This window comes from Misgurnus anguillicaudatus, chromosome 18 (genome assembly GCF_027580225.2).
Source record: "Misgurnus anguillicaudatus chromosome 18, ASM2758022v2, whole genome shotgun sequence".
NCBI lineage: Eukaryota > Metazoa > Chordata > Actinopteri > Cypriniformes > Cobitidae > Misgurnus > Misgurnus anguillicaudatus.
In genome coordinates, this window is record NC_073354.2 from 19,583,153 (window position 1) to 19,603,461 (window position 20,309).

A 20,309-nucleotide genomic window follows, 5' to 3' on the forward strand; every position below is an offset into this window, starting at 1 on the left:
GGTCATGCTGGAATACCAGCTGACCCACCAGCATGACCAGCTTTGTCAGGCTGGGAGGACCAGCATAAACCAGCTAAAACCAACTAAAACCAGCTACCAGCCTATGCTGGTTCCAGCTTGATCCTTCAGCAGGGTTTGCCCCCCCCCAAAATAAATAAAAAAATAAGGATATACTATGGCTACACAAAACACACAAATTTGACAATCAAATAAACGCTCCTAGAATTACACACATCAAGTTCCTTTCTAAACTTTTTACTATTAATAATCTTTTTTATTAGAGATGCTTTTCCTAATGCAAAAGTCTAACGTGAGGTCACACAAATGCGGAAGTTACAAGGAGCATATGTGAACCATATCTCTCCTTCCAAACTGGGCTCCTCTCCTGGACATTTAGAGACGGTAAACCGCTGCAGTATGCAGGTGAAGAACAGAAAAAGCTCCATACGAGCCAGCTGTTCTCCCACACATGATCTCTTACCTGTGAACAAATCAATCAAACAAACTTAAACATTCAAATGTGACATTGTAACACTTAATCCAATAAATTTCTGTCATCATTAAATGTAAGCTTAGAAAATATTACCTGCTGAAAATGGTATAAAGGCATCTCTCTTTCGAAACTGGCCTTTATCATCCAGAAAGTGTTGAGGGTTAAAGGTCTGAGGTGTTTCCCATTCATCTGGATCATTCAGAACTGAAGACAGATTTGTTGTAATGGCAGTGCCCTAACAAAAACCCAGAAAATGATTATGCAATAACTTTTCTAGGAATAGAATAGAAATATTTACCTTTGGAATGAAGTATTTTCCTATCATAGTGTCTTTAGCAGCTAGTTTCGGGAATCCCTGTGGCACAACATTACCAAATCTCTGTATCTCATTGACAACAGCTTCAGTGTAAGGCATGTTAACTTTGTCAGCCAAGCTGGGTTGACGAATCTGGCCAATGACTCGATCTATCTCTTCTTGGACCTTTACTGAATGACAATAACATAGCTTGTCACATTTAAATATTTATGTATTACACCTAAAGTGAAAAGTGAAAAAGAAGTTGGATAAAAATATATTTTAAGCCTACTCACTCTGTATTTCTGGAAACTTTATCATAAAGAGCAAACCCCAGCGTAATGTTGTTGTTGCCGTCTCTGTCCCAGCTTCAACCAGGTCAAGGCAAGACACCACTAAACTTTCCATATTAAAGCCAGCTTCAGGGTCACTCTTTTTCTGTTAAAAGTGATCAATAAGCTTCAAATTGAATGAAACGATGACGTATTTTAACAGGGCTTGTATAACCTTCAAAAATGAAAAAGCAACTCATGTTGTTTAAAAAGAATAATTAAAGCAAATGTAACTTTAGTGACCTTCTCCATCTCTGCCAGGTAGCTGTCTATAAAGTCACGAGGGTTTAAAGGGTCCCAGTCCTCTCTGTGTTTTTTTATTTCTCCACTCAGGAAGTCTGTGATCCTCTTATAGTTGGCAAACAACTTATGGTGAGGGCCAGGTATGTATTCAAAAAGCCAAGGACACACATTGTACAACTGAAAACAAATAGCACAATTGGTGATGAATACAGACTGCAGAGTGCAAAAGACCTTCTATGTTAAAGAAGTCTCTGGAAGTAAATGTATAAAGGGTCATTTTTCGCAAATGTTTTCTGAGGTTGTTATCATGGACCAGTACCTGTGTCCTAGTTAAGCCTGCTAGCTGAACACATTCATTGTCAAGGCGCAGAAAGGTTTGGTAATTTTCATCATGATAGTCGAAGCGTTGTCCAAACACCAAACAGGCAATAATATTTGAGATAGCGCTGTTTAATGTGACCTGGGGATTGAATGGTTCTGTCAAAAGGAAAAAAAACAGATAATGTTCAAATCAGATTCTGTTTTTTCCTCTTTGTATAATGTATAGTTGCAAACTATGTGAAACATCAGGAGAAAAGTTAGCCATAAAAGGAAAGAACGAATTTTGAGCAGCAATAAACATGCTAAAAAGAAACAGAACAACTTTAAACCTCCTCCCTTAGTCATATTGTTATGAAAAACTATGAGTGACAAACAAGTTAAAAAATAAAACTATTAACTTTTAATATTGGATAGATAGATAGACTGTTAGAATTAAATAGTGAGTCATACCCTTTTCTGACTTAAAGGCATCACAAAGGTAAACACACTCTTGCAGGATCCCAAGCTCAAGGTTTTTTTTTCCATCTCCAAAGTTCCTCAAATGAAAGAGAGCAAACTTCCTATGCATACGCCACAGATATCCGTTGCTCATAGTTATGCCTATATGACACATACATATACATTGTGTTTTGATAACAAACATACTGTATTAGAAGAATCAAATTTGGGACTTAAAACTTAAATTTAGCATCTTTAACGCAAAGGATTAGTCAGTGTACTTACCTATTCCCTTATTTATTTTGTGAAATATGGGAACAGCTGGACGGTCAACAAAGCCATCATGTTCAATCAGGGCCTCCTTTACCAGTTTATAACCAGAAATGACTACCAGTTTCTGATTGCCCACTCTCAAACTGAATATATTCCCGTAGACGTCAATCAACTGAAATTCATAATATAATGTAACATATATAATAAATATAAAATCATAAACATTTTTTATAAACTCAGTTAAAATCCATTAGTGAAATTTATGGCTGATGTATTCTAAAAAAGGCAAAAAAAAAACATACGTTTACGTTTATGAAAATACTTAATTAGCTATGTTTTATGTATGTTCCTTTTCAAGGGAACTCAATGCTGCGTCATGAAATTACATTTTGGGGAACGCCACCAGCACCCGCGCACCCGAACAATCTGTGACACTGGTTCGCCTTTTAGATGACAAGAAATACTGATTGCCTTTACTTCTGCTAATCAGTGCACACTCTACTAGGATTATGGCATCTTTCAGGCCCTTCTATCTGGGGCTTCCATGCAAGACATGTGTGATGCTGAAGGGTGGTCCACCCCGCATACGTTTATGAGGTAACACAGGTTTGACTTCTCTTCCTTACCTGGGAACAAGGTTCTTATGTCCTAATTTGTTCATAACACCTTCACAACATGACAGACAATGCACAGTGGGCATTCATTCTCCAAAATGTAATTTCATGACACAGCGTTGAGTTCCCTCGAAAAGGGAACGTCTTGGTTGCGAATCTAACCTCTGTTCTTGGAGATACGTTGCATCTCATTGTGATTCTTGTGCCTGTAGTGCTCGCTTTACTTTTTTTAGAAGTTAAAATGTGCTGTTTGCGCTTTTCTTTTATTCCTTCCGGTATCCACTGCCTTCATGACGTCATCGCTTATAAGTAGGGTGACCACCCGTCCCGCGTAGCACCTGCGCCCACAGCTTTTTAAGCCCAATTCATGCGTTCCGCAAATTGAAACTATCTCATGCATAATCAATGCTTGCTTAAAAAAAGTTGGTCCCTCTATATCCTCGAGCCCCAGGCAGCCAAATGAACATTACTTGACAATTCAGGCTCGCTCGCCACTCGCTACTCGCACACTACTGTTGCCCCTCAGTTGAACTGCTGACTAGGTTGTTGTCAACTTTTTCGTTGTTGTCATGACAGCGCAGTGCACACACAGCCACGCACGTGCATACCTTTTAGATGCGCGCTTTCCAATTGGAAAAATGGAGAAAGAGACTGAGTCTGACTCTGCACCGCCATCATCAATTAAAAAGAGATGGTGTGGGTACAAGAAAGACTGGGAAAATATATATTTGTGGTTGAAAGTCCTAAAGGTGTCTCCAGAACACTGAACAGTTTTTTTCCTGCGCCTGCCTTTACTAACATGGAAGTTCACCATTCTTCCTCCCCCTTCTCGTTCCGTGAACCTCTGGAGTGTGAGTTAAGATTTTTTTTAACTGTTCCAGTGTTGTTGAGCAACTACAATTCTTGTTAATCCCATATTATATTATAATTTATTTAAAGTGAATAAATTGTAGTGAAAAATAAATTAAATAGTTAGTGGAAGTGCATCTGTCAATTCATTAAATGTTCAAAATATTATGAATCTTTATTTAAAAAAAAAAACACACATTGGTTGGCCTATTCATGAGCATACATCAGCAATTACACATGTTTAGTGGGAATAGGGCATTATTAATATGCCATGTACACTGCAAAAATGATTTTCAAGGAAAAAAAAATTTTTTTTGTCTTGTTTTCAGTAAAAATATCTAAACATTCTTAAATTAAGATAGTTTTTCTTGATGAGCAAAACGACCAAAGAAAATAAGTCTAGTTTTTAGAACAAAAATATCAAATTTAAGTGATTTTGTGCATAAAACAAGCAAAAAATCTGCCAATGGGGTAAGCAATTTTTTCTTGAATTTAGTGTTTAAAGGAGCATTTCACCTGTGGAAACATTAATCTTTATTAAAAGTGGATCATATTTGTAGTCAAAATGTAACATAAATTACGAATTTGGTGCCTATTTGACCGAAAAAAGGAGTGTTTGTAGTCTCACCCCCTCTACAAAGATATTGGACTTCCTTCTTTCAATGATGCAAAATGATGATTTTTACATCATTGAAAGAAGGAAGTGCAACACTGAAACCTGTATTTCTCCTGTCTCAGGGGAAACAGAGGGAATGATGCACTACCATTCAAAAACTCGACTGTGTTTCTAACTATACAAAGCTTAATGCAAATGGGTGAAGTGTCCCTTTAAGAAATTTTTTAAAGATTTTTTGCTCACCCCATTGGCAGATTTTGATTGTTTTGTGATTAACAAAATCACTTAAATTTGATATTTTTGTTCTAAAAACTAGACTTATTTTCTTGGGTCGTTTTGCTCATCAAGAAAAAGCATCTTAATTTAAGAATATTTAGATATTTTTACTGAAAACAATACAAAAATACTAAGAATTTGTTTTCTTGAAAGTCTTTTTTTTTGCTGCAGTGTAAGGTGGTATGTGCTAGAAATGGGTAAACCACTATCAATAAGTCTGCCCGTGGGTTGGGTGCACCGCCGGGCCAGGAAGTGTCCCACATTGTCCCTCAGAATCATACCCTTTGTCCCCGCTTGGGTTTATTAGCAGGTGGTCACCCTACTTATAAGACAGACTAGTTTCACAAATTATACAGTTGTGCGAAAGCTGGTGGCGTTTCCCAAAATGTAATTTTATGATGCAGAGTCTCGTTCAGGTAACAAGGTAATAGTCGTAACCGAGATGTTTTATAACTTCAACTTATATTTGCTTTGTATATATACACAGTTGTAATTGTTAGCTCATTGACAAAATGTTAAATGCTCTTCCACTGAAAAAAATTATTCATTCAATTTATTAAATTTTTTAAGGTAAGTGGTTGCAATCTATTTATTTTACCTACATTTAAACAAAAGTTTTTTATTTTTTTTATTTTACTAATTTTTTTTGTTTAAATGTAGCTTAATTTTTTTATTGCAACCACTTACCTTAAAAAATTGAGTAAATTGAATGAATATTTTTTCAGTGTATTTGTAAGTCACTTTAAAAGTAAAATGAAATTTAAATGATCTGGCAAGCAAATCAGCAAACTATAAAAAGTACTTTTACCTTATCCATGGTCTTAAAATCCATCTCAGTAAAGAGAGTTCCCAGAAATGGTAAAGACAAGGGTCCCGGGGGGAAATTAGATGGATTCTTATTTTTAAAAACATCATACAGAATCAATAAAACAAATATCAAAATCATCCAGCTCTTAAAATCAAGGCTGTTGTATATGAAGTTTAGGATCATGATGTTAAAGGAGATGACAGATTTGTCTTTGAGTGTACAGACCGAGTATTTGTTCCGGACTGAAATGTGAACATTGGAGGAGTGTAAAGACATATAAGCCATTCCAAATTCCAGAGGGTGGAGGGGAAACCACTATTGTTGCAAACAATACAATTTATCGTTCCCTACCCTAGATTAAGACAAAACAGCACAGTAACATATTACATTCAATGTGCTTTCTGCACTCTCTACAGTATTAGCATATCCACAGGTGAAAAACACAGTGGGAGCTGGGTCATGCCATCTAAACAAAACACCTGCAACTTACAACATATGAGAATTTAAAGGTAGTTTTTAACAATGACAAATGTTTCATCCAGTTTTAATTTACATACAGTAAATATCACTTAATTCATTTTTTAATAGCGTGCCATGCACATTACAACATGCACTGTAAAAAAATTCTGTAGAAATTTGCAGCTGGGTTGCCGGTAACTTACCGTAGATTTAAATTTATGTTATTACTGGAAACATTTTGTTCAAAGTTAAATGAACATTAAACATTTACAAGTCTCCGTCTTTACAGAACAAAACTAGAAAAACAGCATCAAGCAAAACATTCTGGGAATCAAAATTGATGATGATTTTTGGTTCCCAGAATGCTCTGCACGAGGCTGCCATTGTATAGTTCCACTCTGTAAAGACAAAGACCCGCCAATATTCAAAATTCATTCAACCTTGAACAAACTCTTGTATGTATTTATATGCTAAGTAAATATTAGCATTAAAACATTGTAAACTTGCAGCATGATCTTTTTTGTTGCATAAAGGCTATTACCGAAAGCATATAAACATGTGGATAGCATGAATTTCACATGTGAAACAAGTGGTGACATGTTTTATTGATGGAAAGGTTTTTAAACACACTAAAGCTGTCCATTAATTTAATAGGAAATTATAATCTTATATGAACAATACAGCTTGCAATAAGTATTGCATAAATTACACATCAATTGCACTGAAGTCATATTTTAGGACAAAAAGTGAGAACCTAGAAGAAAAACAAAATGATCCATTCATGATTTTCCAGTCTAACGTGAGGTCACACACATGCGGAAGGGAGAAGGAGCGTATGTGAACCATATCTCTCCTTCCAAACTGGGTTCCTCTCCTGGACATTTAGAGATGGTAAACCGCTGCAGTATGGAGGTGAAGAACAGAAAAAGCTCCATACGGGCCAGCTGCTCTCCCAAGCATGATCTCTTACCTGTGAGCAAATCAATCAGACAAATTAAACATTCAAATGTGACATTGACACAAATATAATGTAATGAAAATGTGAAAACCCAGGTAATTTATGTGATTTGCTACATAATGTAAATAACATTCTGTTAAAATATTACCTTAATAACTTTAATATTGACTGAGTAAATTAAAGTGAAATCAATGACTGAAATTAAACTGTGATGCTCCAAATTTCATTATTAGATTATGTGACTCAACAACTGTTTACCCTGAATACATTTTAAAACCATAGATAGTAGGAGCATGAAAGTATTTTTGATAATTTTGACTTTTTGTGTAAGTGGGACATTAGTTATTTTACACTAAATGTGAGATTAGCTAAAAATCACTTGGGATGTTAGGTCAAGAAAGTAAAAATGCTGTCGAATGTAAGCATATACCATTTTAAAAATCATATCATGTGGTGATATATGCTTAGAAAATATTACCTGCTGAAAATGGTATGAAGGCATCTCTCTTTCGAAACTGGCCTTTATCATCCAGAAAGTGTTGAGGGTTAAAGGTCTGAGGTGTTTCCCATTCATCTGGATCATTCAGAACTGAAGACAGGTTTGTTGTAACGGCGGTGCCCTAACAAAAACCCGAAAAAGTATTATGCAATGACTCTTACAGAACATAAGAAACAAATGTTTTAGCTCAGAAAAAACAAAACAAATTATGCTTAATTAAGATCACTAAGTACATAGACTACGCTAGACTAATTTTTTTACACTAAAAACTAATCTAGACTAGCCAAGAATAGAATAGAATAGAAATGTTTACCTTTGGAATTAAGTATTTTCCTAGCATAGTGTCTTTAATAGCTTGTTTCGGGAATCTCAGTGGCACAATATTACCAAATCTTTGTATCTCATTCAGTACAGCTTCAGTATAAGGCATGTTAACTTTGTCAGCCAAGCTGGGTTGACGAATCTGGCCAATGACTCGATCTATCTCTTCTTGGACCTTTACTGAATGACAATACAACATAGCTTGTCACATTTAAACAATGTAGAAGAAGCTGGATAAAAGGATATTAATCCCACTTACCCTGTATTTCTGGAAACTTTATCATAAAGAGCAAACCCCAGCGTAATGTTGTTGTTGCCGTCTCTGTTCCAGCTTCAACCATGTCAAGGCAAGACACCACTAAACTTTCTATATTAAAGCCAGCTTCTGGGTCACTCTTTCTCTGTTAAAAGTGATCAATAAGCTTCAAATTTAATTAAACGATGACGTATTTTAACAGGGCTTGTATAACCTTCAAAAATGAAAAAGCAACTCATGTTGTTTAAAAAGAATAATTAAAGCAAATGTAACTTTAGTGACCTTCTCCATCTCTGCCAGGTAGCTGTCTATAAAGTCTCGAGGGTTTAAAGGGTCCCAGTCCTCTCTGTGTTTTTTTATTTCTCCACTCAGGAAGTCTGTGATCCTCTTATAGTTGGCAAACAACTTATGGTGAGGGCCAGGTATGTATTCAAAAAGCCAAGGACACACATTGTACAACTGAAAACAAATAGCACAATTTGTGATGAATACAGACTGCAGAGTTAAATGCAAAAGACCTTCTATGTTAAAGAAGTCTCTGGAAGTAAATGTATAAAGGGTCATTTTTCGCAAATGTTTTCTGAGGTTGTTATCATGGACCAGTACCTGTGTCCTAGTTAAGCCGGCTAGCTGAACACATTCAGTGTCAAGGCGCAGAATGTTTTGGTAGTTTTCATCATGATAGTCAAAGCGTTTTCCAAACACCAAGCAGGCAATAATATTTGAGATAGCGCTGTTTAATGTGACCTGGGGATTGAATGGTTCTGTCAAAAGGAAAAAAAAACAGATAATGTTCAAATCAGATTCTGTTTTTTCCTCTTTGTATAATGTATAGTTGCAAACTATGTGAAACATCAGGAGAAAAGTTAGCCATAAAAGGAAAGAACGAATTTTGAGCAGCAATAAACATGCTAAAAAGAAACAGAACAACTTTAAACCTCCTCCCTTAGTCATATTGTTATGAAAAACTATGAGTGACAAACAAGTTAAAAAATAAAACTATTAACTTTTAATATTGGATAGATAGATAGACTGTTAGAATTAAATAGTGAGTCATACCCTTTTCTGACTTAAAGGCATCACAAAGGTAAACACACTCTTGCAGGATCCTAAGCTCAAGGTTTTTTTTTCCATCTCCAAAGTTTCTCACATGAAAGAGAGCAAACTTCCTATGCATGTGCCACCGATATCCGTTGCTCATAGTTATGCCTATATGACACATACATATACATTGTGTTTTGATAACAAACTTACTGTATTAGAAGAATCAAATTTGGGATTACTTAAATTTGACATCTTTAACACAAAGGTCAGTTTAGTTGGTGTACTTACCTATTCCCTTATATGTTTTGTGAAATATGGGAACCGCTGGACGGTCAACAAAGCCATCATGTTCAATCAGGGCCTCCTTTACCAGTTTATAACCAGAAATGACTACCATTTTCTGATTGCCCACTCTCAAACTGAATACGTTTCCGTAGACTTCAGTCAACTGAAATTCATAATATAATGTAACATATATAATAAATATTAAAACATAAATGCTTTTTATAAACACATTTTTGAAAATACTTTATCTGCTGTTTTATGTATGTTCCCTTTCGAGGGAACTCAACACTGCGCCACAAAATGGCATTTTGGGGAACGCCACCAGCATTCGCGCATCTGAATAATTTGTGAAACTGGTCCGTCCAATAGGCCATGAGAGATGACGTCTTGAGTGTGACGGACACCAGAAGGCACAAAAGGGAAGCGCAAACTGCATGTCAGCTTCAGTCAATCAGCAAGTGTTTTGTGTGAAATTGTCTGTCAAGTTGTCCTACTGTAAAAATCTGTGATTAAGTCAGACTAGTTTAAAATAGTTGTAATGGCTGGTAAGACAGTTCAAGAGGTGTGTTGTTCCCTGCCCTTGCTTTATTAGGACAGAAACACACATGAGCTGTGTACAGTGTTTTGGGGAGCAGAGCATGCTCAAGCAGCTCTCGATAAAGCTGGACAGTCGCTGAAGTCGTTCCACTCCCGGCAGCTTTATTTGATGAAGAGGGCAATATTTAACACGGTCTCACACCCATGGCGTCAACACTCGACGACACCTGACCATGCGTCAATATGTTGACGCGGAGGGTATACCTTTCGCGTCATTTTTTGACGAACTGGGGACTTCAATACTATTAGGTACGCGAAATTAAACAGTTGTCGCCTGGCATTGGGGTTAGGGTTAGGTTTGGGTAGGGATGTCATTATGTAAATCTAACCCTAAACCGACGCGAAAATGGTAGAAAATGGTAAGAAAATAGGAAAGAGAATGCAACGGACTTAATAGTATTGAAGTCCCCAGTTCGTCAAAAAATGACGCGAAAGGCACACCCCCCGCGCCAACACACCGACGCACGGTCAAGTGCCGTCAAACACCGACGCCATGGGGTGAGACCGGGCTGCAATATTAGCATTTTTCAGGGTTTGGGACCTGTGTCACAGCGTTTTACATTGTGGGATTGCAAATCGAGCTAGCTGAGGTGTCTGAGATGGCTCCGGCCTTTTCTCACCCCTCGCAGTCTAGTTCCTGAGGTCCCGGGAGGCTCTTCCATCCTAAACCGAAGCGACAATGGTAAGAAAATAGGACAAAACAGTTGAGTAACCAATCCGTGAGAATGCCACAGAAAAGAAGGCCGTGGCAGGGCCACGAAAAATGCAGGGATCCGTGAGAATGCCATGGAAAAATGAGCAAAAAATTCTGTGACTATCACGTGGGATCAGGTTGCTCTGAGGGCTGTAGGTGACCTTCAAGCACATCTGCTTCTCAGTCATGTCAGGAGTTTGCTCCAGGCAGAATTAAAGCTATTCTACAACTGAGACCAAGGTAAATACCTAAGGTGCAGATAGTGATTTTTTTCCCTTTTTGGGATGGCACCATAAGCCATCGCACGATCACAGAGCAGGAATCAAGAGGGTACATAAGTCTGTATTTTTAAAGAGTGAAGGTAAGCAGGTGCTGACCCAGTGGTGGTTTAAAGGCCAGGAGCAGAGCTTTGAATTTGATGAGAGCTGAGAGGAAGCCAGTTTAACCTGACAAAGAGAGGAGTGACATGCGCCTTTTTTGGCTCATTGAAGCGCACTCTTGACGTTGCATTCTGGATCATCTGTAGGCGTTTGGTTGTGCAGGCTGGGAGTCCGGCCAATAACGCATTCCAATAGTCCATTTTGGACAGGACAAGAGTCTTGACTAGGACTTGTATAACATGCTCAGAAAGTAGAGTTCTAATTTTCCTAATGTTGTAGAGAATGAATTTACAAGAGCTGGAGGTGCTGGTAACATGCTCCGTTAAGCTATGCTGATCATCAATGACCACAATGAGGTTTCTGGTTGTCCTGGAAGGCATAATGGTCGAAGAACCTAGCTGAATGCAAAGGTTGTAATGAATCTTAGGGTCAGATGATCTGACAACCAGTTGCATCTTTGCAAGGTTTAGCTGGAGATGGTGATCCTTCATTCAGAGTGAGATGTCACTCAGGTATGCTGAGATGCGGGCAGAAACTGTTGTATCATCAGGCTAAAATTACAAGTGGAGTTGTGTGTCATCCGCATAGCATTGGTAGGAAAAGCCATGTTTCCAAATGACAGAACCTAGAGATGTCATGTATTTAGAAAAGAGCAGTGGTCCAAGCACTGAGCCTTGAGGTACCCCGGTATTGAGACATTGGAGTTGATGTCACCTCCCCAGGATACTCTAAATGACCTAACTGAGGGGTCAGACTTGAAACAAAGAAACCAGAGACACTCATCGCCCTGTGGGTCATAAGGATGATGTGGTGATTGACAGTGACAAAAGCGGCAGATAGATCCATCTGCAGGGTCAGGACAGATGATTTGGAGGTTACCCTTGCCTTCCTTAGGGGTTCAATGGCTGAGAGCACTGCAGGTCTCTGTGAAGTGTACCAGTGCAAAGAAATGAGTTCATAATGTGGGTGAGAGCACGGATAAATGGCTTTAAGGAGATAGGTGGGTTCTAACGGGCAGGTAGTTGGGTTGTAAGAACCAAAGACCTTGGAAACATCCACCTCAGATAGGAGAGAGAAAGAGGGAAGAGAGCATGCAGTTTGAGCATGTGTAATAGGTGGCGCGCAGAGAACTGACTGCTGAAAGTGTTAGTTTTCTTCTCAAAGTAAGAAGCAAAAAAAGATGAAGAGGCAAGGAAGAGACTGATAGAGACAGAGGTCGGTAGGATCTTTCGATTTGTGCCACTTTCTCTCCGTAGCCCTGAGCCTGAAGCAATGCTCACTGAGAACCTCAGATAGCCAAGGGGCAGACGATGGGTAGAGAAAGTGTGGAGTATACATTACATTTATTGTGCATTGTGTAAGGCTGATGCCAGACCCTGGTCCACAAGACCCAATCACTACCAAATTTCTATCATTATTACAATGCTTTGTTTGCGCTTCCCTTTTATGCCTTTAGTTGTCCATCGGACTTGTGATGTCATCTCATATCACATTTAAGACAGACTAGTTTCACAAATCATTGAGTTGACACTGGTGGCGTTCCCCAAACTGTCAAGAGATGATGCAATCTCGTTTAGGGAACAGAGGTTACAGTCGTAACTGAGATTTTTTATAGCTTCAACTAATAATACTTGTAAACATGGCCTTGTAGACTACACTTGAAATTGTTAGCTCAATGACAAAATGTTATAAGTTCCCTTATTTGTGAAGTCGCTTAAAAAGTGGCAAACAAAACGTAAATTATCTGGCAAACAAATCAGCAAACTATAAAATGTATTCTTACCTTATCCATGGTCTTAAAATCCATCTCAGTAAAGATAGTTCCCAGAAATGGTAAAGACAAGGGTCCCGGGGGGAAATTAGATGGATTCTTATTTTTGAAAACATCATACAAAATCAGTAAAACAAAAATCAAAATCATCCAGCTCTTAAAATCAAGGTTGTCGTATAGGAAGTTTAGGATCATGATGTTAAAGAAGATGGCAGGATTCTCTGTGTACTGATTGAGTATTTGTTCAGGACTGGGAAATGTGAACATTGGAGTGGAGGGGTGCAAAAACATTATATAAGCCATTCCAAATTCCAGAGGGTGGAGAAGAGACCCCCAAAGAAACAAACATTCATCATTTATTGTTTCCTAGCGTATAACGACAAAACAGCACGGTAAAATATTGTACTTTTATTGTGTTTTCTGCTGCTACAGTATTCATCTTATCCACAGGATGAAACACACAACGGGACTTACGCCAAAACAATGACTCTTATACAAACCAGTGCTTTTCACTGAATGTAAAACATACAATGTGTTGTTTCAGACAATTTTTTTACATGGCAGCATGTGGTTAATAATACATATTATGAGTTTTGTTTTAATGTGGAGTATTTTATTGCACATGGAACATGTTAAAGAGCACCTATTTCATTGCTAAAAACCAATGTTATTTTGTGTATTTGGTAAAATACAATGTGTTTGCGTGGTTATGATTAAAAAACACATTATTTTCCACATACTGTACATTTTTGTAGCTCCAGATTTCACTCTCTTCATGAAACGCATGGATTTGAAAAGCTCTGTGTCCCTGATTGGCCAGCTAATTTGTACGTGGTGATTGGCCTGAATACCTCTGACTTCAGCCAGAAATGTGACGCTCCTTACCATGTTTAAAAGATTCGCGCACAATGCAATGCTAACAGGAGTTTACTTACAGAGTCCAAAGCGGGAGGAATTATGATAATGTTGGTCTTGTCTACATCACCAATCCCAGAAGTAAAATGTTGCCTAAAATCCTTGCATTTGTTGTAGTCCAAGAAAATAAATTTATGTTGGAGACAATAACTCGCTTCATCATTTACTCTGGTGTTTGTCCCTTTTGCATATGCACTAATACACATTTACACACCAAAGGAAATGTAAAAACGTGAATTGAGCAATAGGTGCTCTTTAACAGATATTTGATTTATTCTGTATTTTTAAGTACAGTATTACAGTTGGGACTATTGGACTGCATTCACGACACCCACCATTCATCCCAACTTGCAACATATGTTTACAGTTTTTACATACAGTACATACAGTATCACTTAATTCATTTTTATAGTGTGCTGTGCACATTACAACGTGAAATATCATAGGGGTGAAAAAACACTAAAGCTGTCTATTAATTTATAGAAAATTATAATGTGATATGAACAATAGAACTTGAAGTATTGCCTCATTTACACATCAATTGCACTGAAGTCATATTTGAGACAAAAAAGTGAGAACTTAGAAGAAAAACCCTCTCTATTTAATACAAGTTTATACTTTCATGATTTTCCACTAGTAATCAATCAAATACTTTTTATTTGTGTAGTGCTTTCCACAATGTAGATTGCTACAATGTAGCTTTACAGAATACATAACACAGAAATGATATAAAACAGTAAAATATGCAATAATACGATGTTCTTTTCCTCATGATATATCTACCAACCAAAAGTGTTTCACTCTCACGTTGAGTCTAACGTGAGGTCACACAAATGCGGAAGTTAGAAGGAGCGTATGTGAACCATATCTCCCCTTCCAAACTGGGCTCCTCTCCAGGACATTTAGAGATGGTAAACCGCTGCAGTATGGAGGTGAAGAACAGAAAAAGCTCCATACGAGCCAGCTGCTCTCCCACACATGATCTCTTACCTGTGAGAAAATCAATCAGACAAATTAAACATTCAAATGTGATACTGACAAAAACTCAACATTAAATGTATAAAAATGGTAAAAACCCAGGTAAACTCATTTTTGTGATTGCCGTTTTCTACATGAAATCCTCCTACATAATGTAAAGAAGTTGTGTAAGCAGGACATTAAGGTTATTTTTAAAATGTATGTAAGCTTTGCTAAAGTCACTTGAGATAAGAGAATAACAATGGAAAATGTTTTATATGTAAGCATTTACCACTTTAACCCTTGTGCCTTGTTCCAATTCACTACCCTTTCGTGTTGTTAGCGGCCAAAAAAAGGCCACTAAATTAAACGGCTGTAAAAATGTATCAGATTAATATTTTTTTCAATTTTTTGCATAAATCTGTTAATCAACCTCATAACTGATCAAAACTTCCAAATGTTTCCAAAAATTTCATGATTTTAACTCTTTAATTGCCAAGCTCATAAGTGATGCCACTGATTTGAGGAAGAAAAAACACAAAATCACTGATTTTCAATATAAAAAGTGATTGTGGACTGAATTTTTTTTCACCCTTTTCACAGTCTTGGGCATGCCAAAGATTGGTAAAAACATTGGCTTTGATGCATTTTTAGTTTTTGTGCAGCATCAGATTTAATTTTTTTCTCCCTCATTTATTGTTTGTGTCCATTTTTTCCCCATTGACTTCCATTATAACAACATTTTTTGACTGCAGAGCCATGACACCTTATTATCATGCATTTTTGATTCTTTGTGGTTTTACCTTTTGCAAAGAGGTAAAATTTGTCATTGTTACTGTTGATCACCATGTGGCGCCATCAACCCTCCAGTAGCCTGTGCAAAAAAAAGAGCTTGAATTCTGGATTGTACATTGAGTTATATGGAGTATAACAGCATATTAGAGAGAGAGAGTGAGAGAGATAGAGAGAGAGAGTGTGTGTGTGTGTGTGTGTGTGTGTGTGTGTGTGTGTGTGTGTGTGTGTGTGTGTGTGTGTGTGTGTGTGTGTGTGTGTGTGTGTGTGTGTGTGTGTGTGTGTGTGTGTGTGTGTGTGTCTGCGTGCGTGCGTGCGTGCGTGCTTGCATGTGTGTGCGTCTGTGTGGAAAAATCTGTAAAAAATCTTCTCTGCATCAGATTTATGAACAACATTTATTATGAACCAAAATGCAAAAACAACTTCAAATAAACTGAACAATGAAGCAAGAGTAGAGGATGGATGAAGAACTAAACAATCAAACAAATTTTTTGGTGTGTATATGTGTACGTGTGTGTGTTCAGTCTTTTCAGCAGGACTTGCAGCATATTACTTGGTGCTCTCTGCAAGTGTGTCTACCACAACGGATACAAGTGCTGACTGTTCTTTTTTTTGGTTCTGTACACCACTTGCATGTTCCCCTCTTCACTCCTGAGCTGCTGGTGTCTGCTGGTGTCTGTGGATTTGTGTCTAGAGGGACAGCTACAGGAGACTAAATCCCTCTCACCAGTGCAGCACTAACTGGTGCGCGAGGGAGGTGCTCTCTCCTCAATACTAACACTAACCCTACACACACACACACACTCGTACACACACACACACACACACACACACTCGTACACACACACTCGTACACACACAATGGTTTTATAGTCCATATAACTCAATGTACAAACCAGAATTTAAGCTCTTTTTTTTTGCACAGGCTACTAAAGGGTTAATGGTGCCACATGGTGATCAACAGTAAAAATGACAAATTTTACCTCTTTGCAAAAGGAAAAGCCACAAAGAATCAAGAATGCATGGTAATAAGGTGTCATGGCTCAGCAATCAAAAAATGTTGTTATAATGGAAGTCAATGGGGAAAAAATGGCCACAAACAATAAATGAGGGAGAAAAAAATTTAATCAAAAACTAAAAATGCATCAAAGCCAATGTTTTTACCAATCTTTGGCATGCCCAAGACTGTAAAAAAGGTAAAAGAAAATCCAGTCCACAGTCACGTTTTATATTGAAAATCTGTCATTTTGTGTGTTTTTCTCAAATCAGTGACACCACCCATAAACCTGGGAATCAAAGAGTAAAATCACGGAATTTCTGCAAACATCTGGTAGTCTTGATCAGCACTGAGGCAGATTAACAGATTTATGCAAAAAAAAATGTGAAAAAAATTTAATCCGATAAATTTTTACAACAGTTTAATTTAGTGGCCTTTTTTGGCCGCTAACACGTAAGGGTAGTAAATTTGCCCACGGTAAATTGTTAAGTTTTTAAAAAATTTCAAAGCATTTTCTTAAAATGTGTGTCAATATAATATCTGTCACCAAAAATCATTCCATTTGCTGAAACACAGAGAAAGTTGTGGCCAAATTAAGACAAAAAAATTGCAAAAATGGCCAAAAATGGCCCCAACAACACATAAGGGTTAAAAATCATATGTGGTGATATATGCGCAAAATATGTTACCTGTTGAAAATGGTATGAAGGCATCTTTCTTTCGAAGCTTGCCCTTATCATCCAGAAAGTGTTGAGGGTTAAAGGTCTGAGGTGTTTCCCATTCATCTGGATCATTCAGAACTGAAGACAGGTTTGTTGTAACGTCGGTGCCCTAACAAAAACCCGGAAAATTATTATGCAATGACTCTTACACCAAAATGTCTTAAGGGTTTTATGCTAAATTAAGATAATTTTGCTTGAGTACACTAGACTAAACTTTTCTTGACTTAATACTAAGCTAGACTAGACTAGACTAGAATAGAATAGAATAGAATAGAAATGTTTACCTTTGGAATTAAGTATTTTCCTATCATAGTGTCTCTAGTAGCTTGTTTTGGGAATCCCAGTGGCACGGCATTACCAAATCTCTGTATCTCATTGAGTACAGCTTCAGTATAAGGCATGTTAACTTTGTCAGCCAAGCTGGGTTGACGAATCTGCCCAATGACTCGATCTATCTCTTCTTGGACCTTTACTGAATTACAATACAACATAGCTTGTCACATTTAACAATGTAAGAAACGCTGGATAAAAGGATATTAATCCCACTTACCCTGTATTTCTGGAAACTTTATCATAAAGAGCAAACCCCAGCGTAATGTTGTTGTTGCCGTCTCTGTTCCAGCTTCAACCAGGTCAAGGCAAGACACCACTAAACTTTCCATATTAAAGCCAGCTTCAGGGTCACTCTTTTTCTGTTAAAAGTGATCAATAAGCTTCAAATTGAATGAAAGGATGACAGATTTTAACATCAGTATAACCTTCAAAAATGAAAAAAGCAACTCATGGTGTTTTAAAAGCATAATTAAAGAAATGTAACTTTATTGACCTTCTCCATCTCTGCCAGGTAGCTGTCTATAAAGTCACGAGGGTTTAAAGGGTCCCAGTCCTCTTTGTGTTTTTTAATCTCTCCCCTCAGGAAATCTGTGATCTTCTTATAGTTGGCAAACATTTTTTGGTGAGGGCCAGGTATGTATTCAAAAAGCCAAGGACACACATTGTACAACTGAAAATAAATAGCACAACTGGTGATGAATACAGACTGCAGAGTTAAATGCAAAAGACCTTCTATGTTAAAGAAGTCTCTGGAAGTAAATGTATAAAGGATCGTTTTTTACAAATGTTTTCTGAGGTTGTTATCATGGACCAGTACCTGTGTCCTAGTTAAGCCTACTAGCTGAACACATTCAGTGTCAAGGCGCAGAAAGGTTTGGTAATTTTCATCGTGATAGTCGAAGCGTTTTCCAAACACCAAGCAGGCAATAATATTTGAGATAGCGCTGTTTAATATGACCTGGGGATTAAATGGTTCTGTCAGAGAGAAAATACAGATGATTAAATCAGATTCAGTTTGTTCCACTTTGCATAATTTATAGTTGCCAGCTATGGGAAAACATCAGGAGAAATGTTAGCCATAAAAAGAAAGAACAGGGGTAATTGAGCAGTGGTAAACATGTGTAAAAGTAAACAGAGAAACTTTACACCTCATTCAACAACTTGCACAAAGTAGGATTGTTATAAATGACTGTAGGTGCCAACAAGTTAAAACTGTACGTTTTTAATATCGGATAGGTAGACTGTTAGAATTAAACTGTAGGTCATACCCTTTTCTGACTTGAAGGCTTCACAAAGGTAAACACACTCTTGCAGGATCCCAAGCTCAAGGTTTTTTTTTCCATCTCCAAAGTTCCTCAAATGAAAGAGAGCAAACTTCCTATGCATACGCCACAGATATCCATTGCTCATAGTTATGCCTATATGACACATACATATACAGTGTGTTTTGATAATAAAATTTGGCATCTTTAACGCAAAGGTCAGTGTAGTCAGTGTACTTACCTAATCCCTTAAATGTTTTGTGAAATATTGGAACAGCTGGACGGTCAACAAAGCCATCATGTTCAATCAGGGCCTCCTTTACCAGTTTATAACCAGAAATGACTACCAGTTTCTGACTGCCCACTCTCAAACCGAATACATTCCCGTAGACTTCAGTCAACTGAAATTCATAATATAATGTAACATATATAATAAATATTAAAACATAAAAAATTATAAACTCCATTAGTGAAATTTAAAGCTGAAGCATGCATCAAGACAAAATCATGTGTTTAAGTTTTTGAAAAAACTTTTTCTCCTGTTTTATGTATGTTTTGTAGCTTCAACTAATACCACTTGTAAACATGGCTTTGTAGACTAGACTTATAGTTAGCTCACTGACCAAATGTTAAATGCTCTCTTATTTGTAAGTCACATAAAAAGTGTGAATAAATGTAAATGAATTCTCTTGCATGCAATTCTGCAAACTATAAAATGTACTCTTACCTTATCCATGGTCTTAAAATCCATCTCAGTAAAGATAGTTCCCAGAAATGGTAAAGACAAGGGTCCCGGGGGGAAATTAGATGGATTCTTATTTTTGAAGACATCATACAGAATCAGTAAAACAAAAATCAAAATCATCCAGCTCTTAAAGTCAAGGCTGTCGTAAATGACGTTTAGGATCATGATGTTAAAGAAGATGCAGGATTCTCTGTGAGTGTGCAGACCGAGTATTTGTTCAGGACTGGGAAATGTGAACATTGGAGTGGAGGAGTGGAGAGACATTATATAAGCCATTCCAAATTCCAGAGGGTGGAGGGGAAACCCCTATAGTTGCAAACATTTATCATTTCCTATATACCCTAGATAACGACAAAACAGCACAGTATATTACTTTATGTTTTCTGCAATGCTTCATCTTATCCACTAGGTGTAATTTTGTGCCAAAACAATGACTCTCATAACAAAAAGTTGTTTTCACTGAATGTAAATTTTTTTAAAATTGAAACATTATGAGTTTTGTTGTCATTTGGAGTATTTTAGAACACATGGAACATGTTAACAGATATTTTGTTCATTCAGTATTTTTACATATAGGATTATTATTGAACTGCATTAATGCCACTTAAACAAAACAGCTTTTGAAGAATAACATTTAAGAGTTGTTTTGTTGAAATCCAAAACGATCTTATTTGACAACAGGCTGATGAGGGCAAAAAAGTGCAATACGCTTTCTTTCCATTACACTTGCAACTTAAAAACATGCAATAATTTAAATGTAGTTT

At 37.1% G+C, this 20,309-nt stretch overlaps 2 protein-coding genes across 5 annotated transcripts; both read right to left on the reverse strand.

Moving 5' to 3' along the window:
• Window positions 1-147: 147 nt before the first annotated feature.
• On the reverse strand, window positions 148-13,845 carry LOC129429257 (cytochrome P450 2J2-like). Of its 3 annotated transcripts, none has more exons than XM_073856010.1 (9): window positions 12,835-13,845; window positions 9,384-9,543; window positions 2,135-2,284; window positions 1,683-1,840; window positions 1,364-1,540; window positions 1,085-1,226; window positions 792-979; window positions 587-728; window positions 148-481 (listed from the first exon to the last, which is right to left on the reverse strand). In XM_073856010.1, exons 1-9 carry the CDS (start codon window positions 13,123-13,125, stop codon window positions 306-308), a joined length of 1,584 nt encoding a protein of 527 aa, XP_073712111.1. In that variant the 5' UTR covers window positions 13,126-13,845; the 3' UTR covers window positions 148-305. The 3 variants fall into 3 exon arrangements, with proteins under 3 accessions (XP_073712111.1, XP_055041791.2, XP_055041789.2); XM_055185816.2 differs by lacking the exons at window positions 9,384-9,543; window positions 12,835-13,845 and adding exons at window positions 2,408-2,567; window positions 5,559-6,799; XM_055185814.2 differs by lacking the exons at window positions 148-481; window positions 587-728; window positions 792-979; ... (2 more) ...; window positions 1,683-1,840; window positions 2,135-2,284 and adding exons at window positions 5,853-6,987; window positions 7,454-7,595; window positions 7,788-7,975; ... (2 more) ...; window positions 8,658-8,815; window positions 9,111-9,260.
• A 531-nt stretch (window positions 13,846-14,376) lies between these two features.
• Window positions 14,377-20,299, reverse strand: LOC129429255 (cytochrome P450 2J2). Of its 2 annotated transcripts, none has more exons than XM_055185811.2 (9): window positions 19,528-20,299; window positions 19,042-19,201; window positions 18,807-18,956; window positions 18,356-18,513; window positions 18,032-18,208; window positions 17,756-17,897; window positions 17,490-17,677; window positions 17,173-17,314; window positions 14,377-14,727 (listed from the first exon to the last, which is right to left on the reverse strand). In XM_055185811.2, exons 1-9 carry the CDS (start codon window positions 19,819-19,821, stop codon window positions 14,552-14,554), a joined length of 1,587 nt encoding a protein of 528 aa, XP_055041786.2. In that variant the 5' UTR covers window positions 19,822-20,299; the 3' UTR covers window positions 14,377-14,551. The 2 variants fall into 2 exon arrangements, with proteins under 2 accessions (XP_055041786.2, XP_055041787.2); XM_055185812.2 differs by having other exon boundaries at window positions 14,725-14,860.
• Window positions 20,300-20,309: the final 10 nt, after the last annotated feature.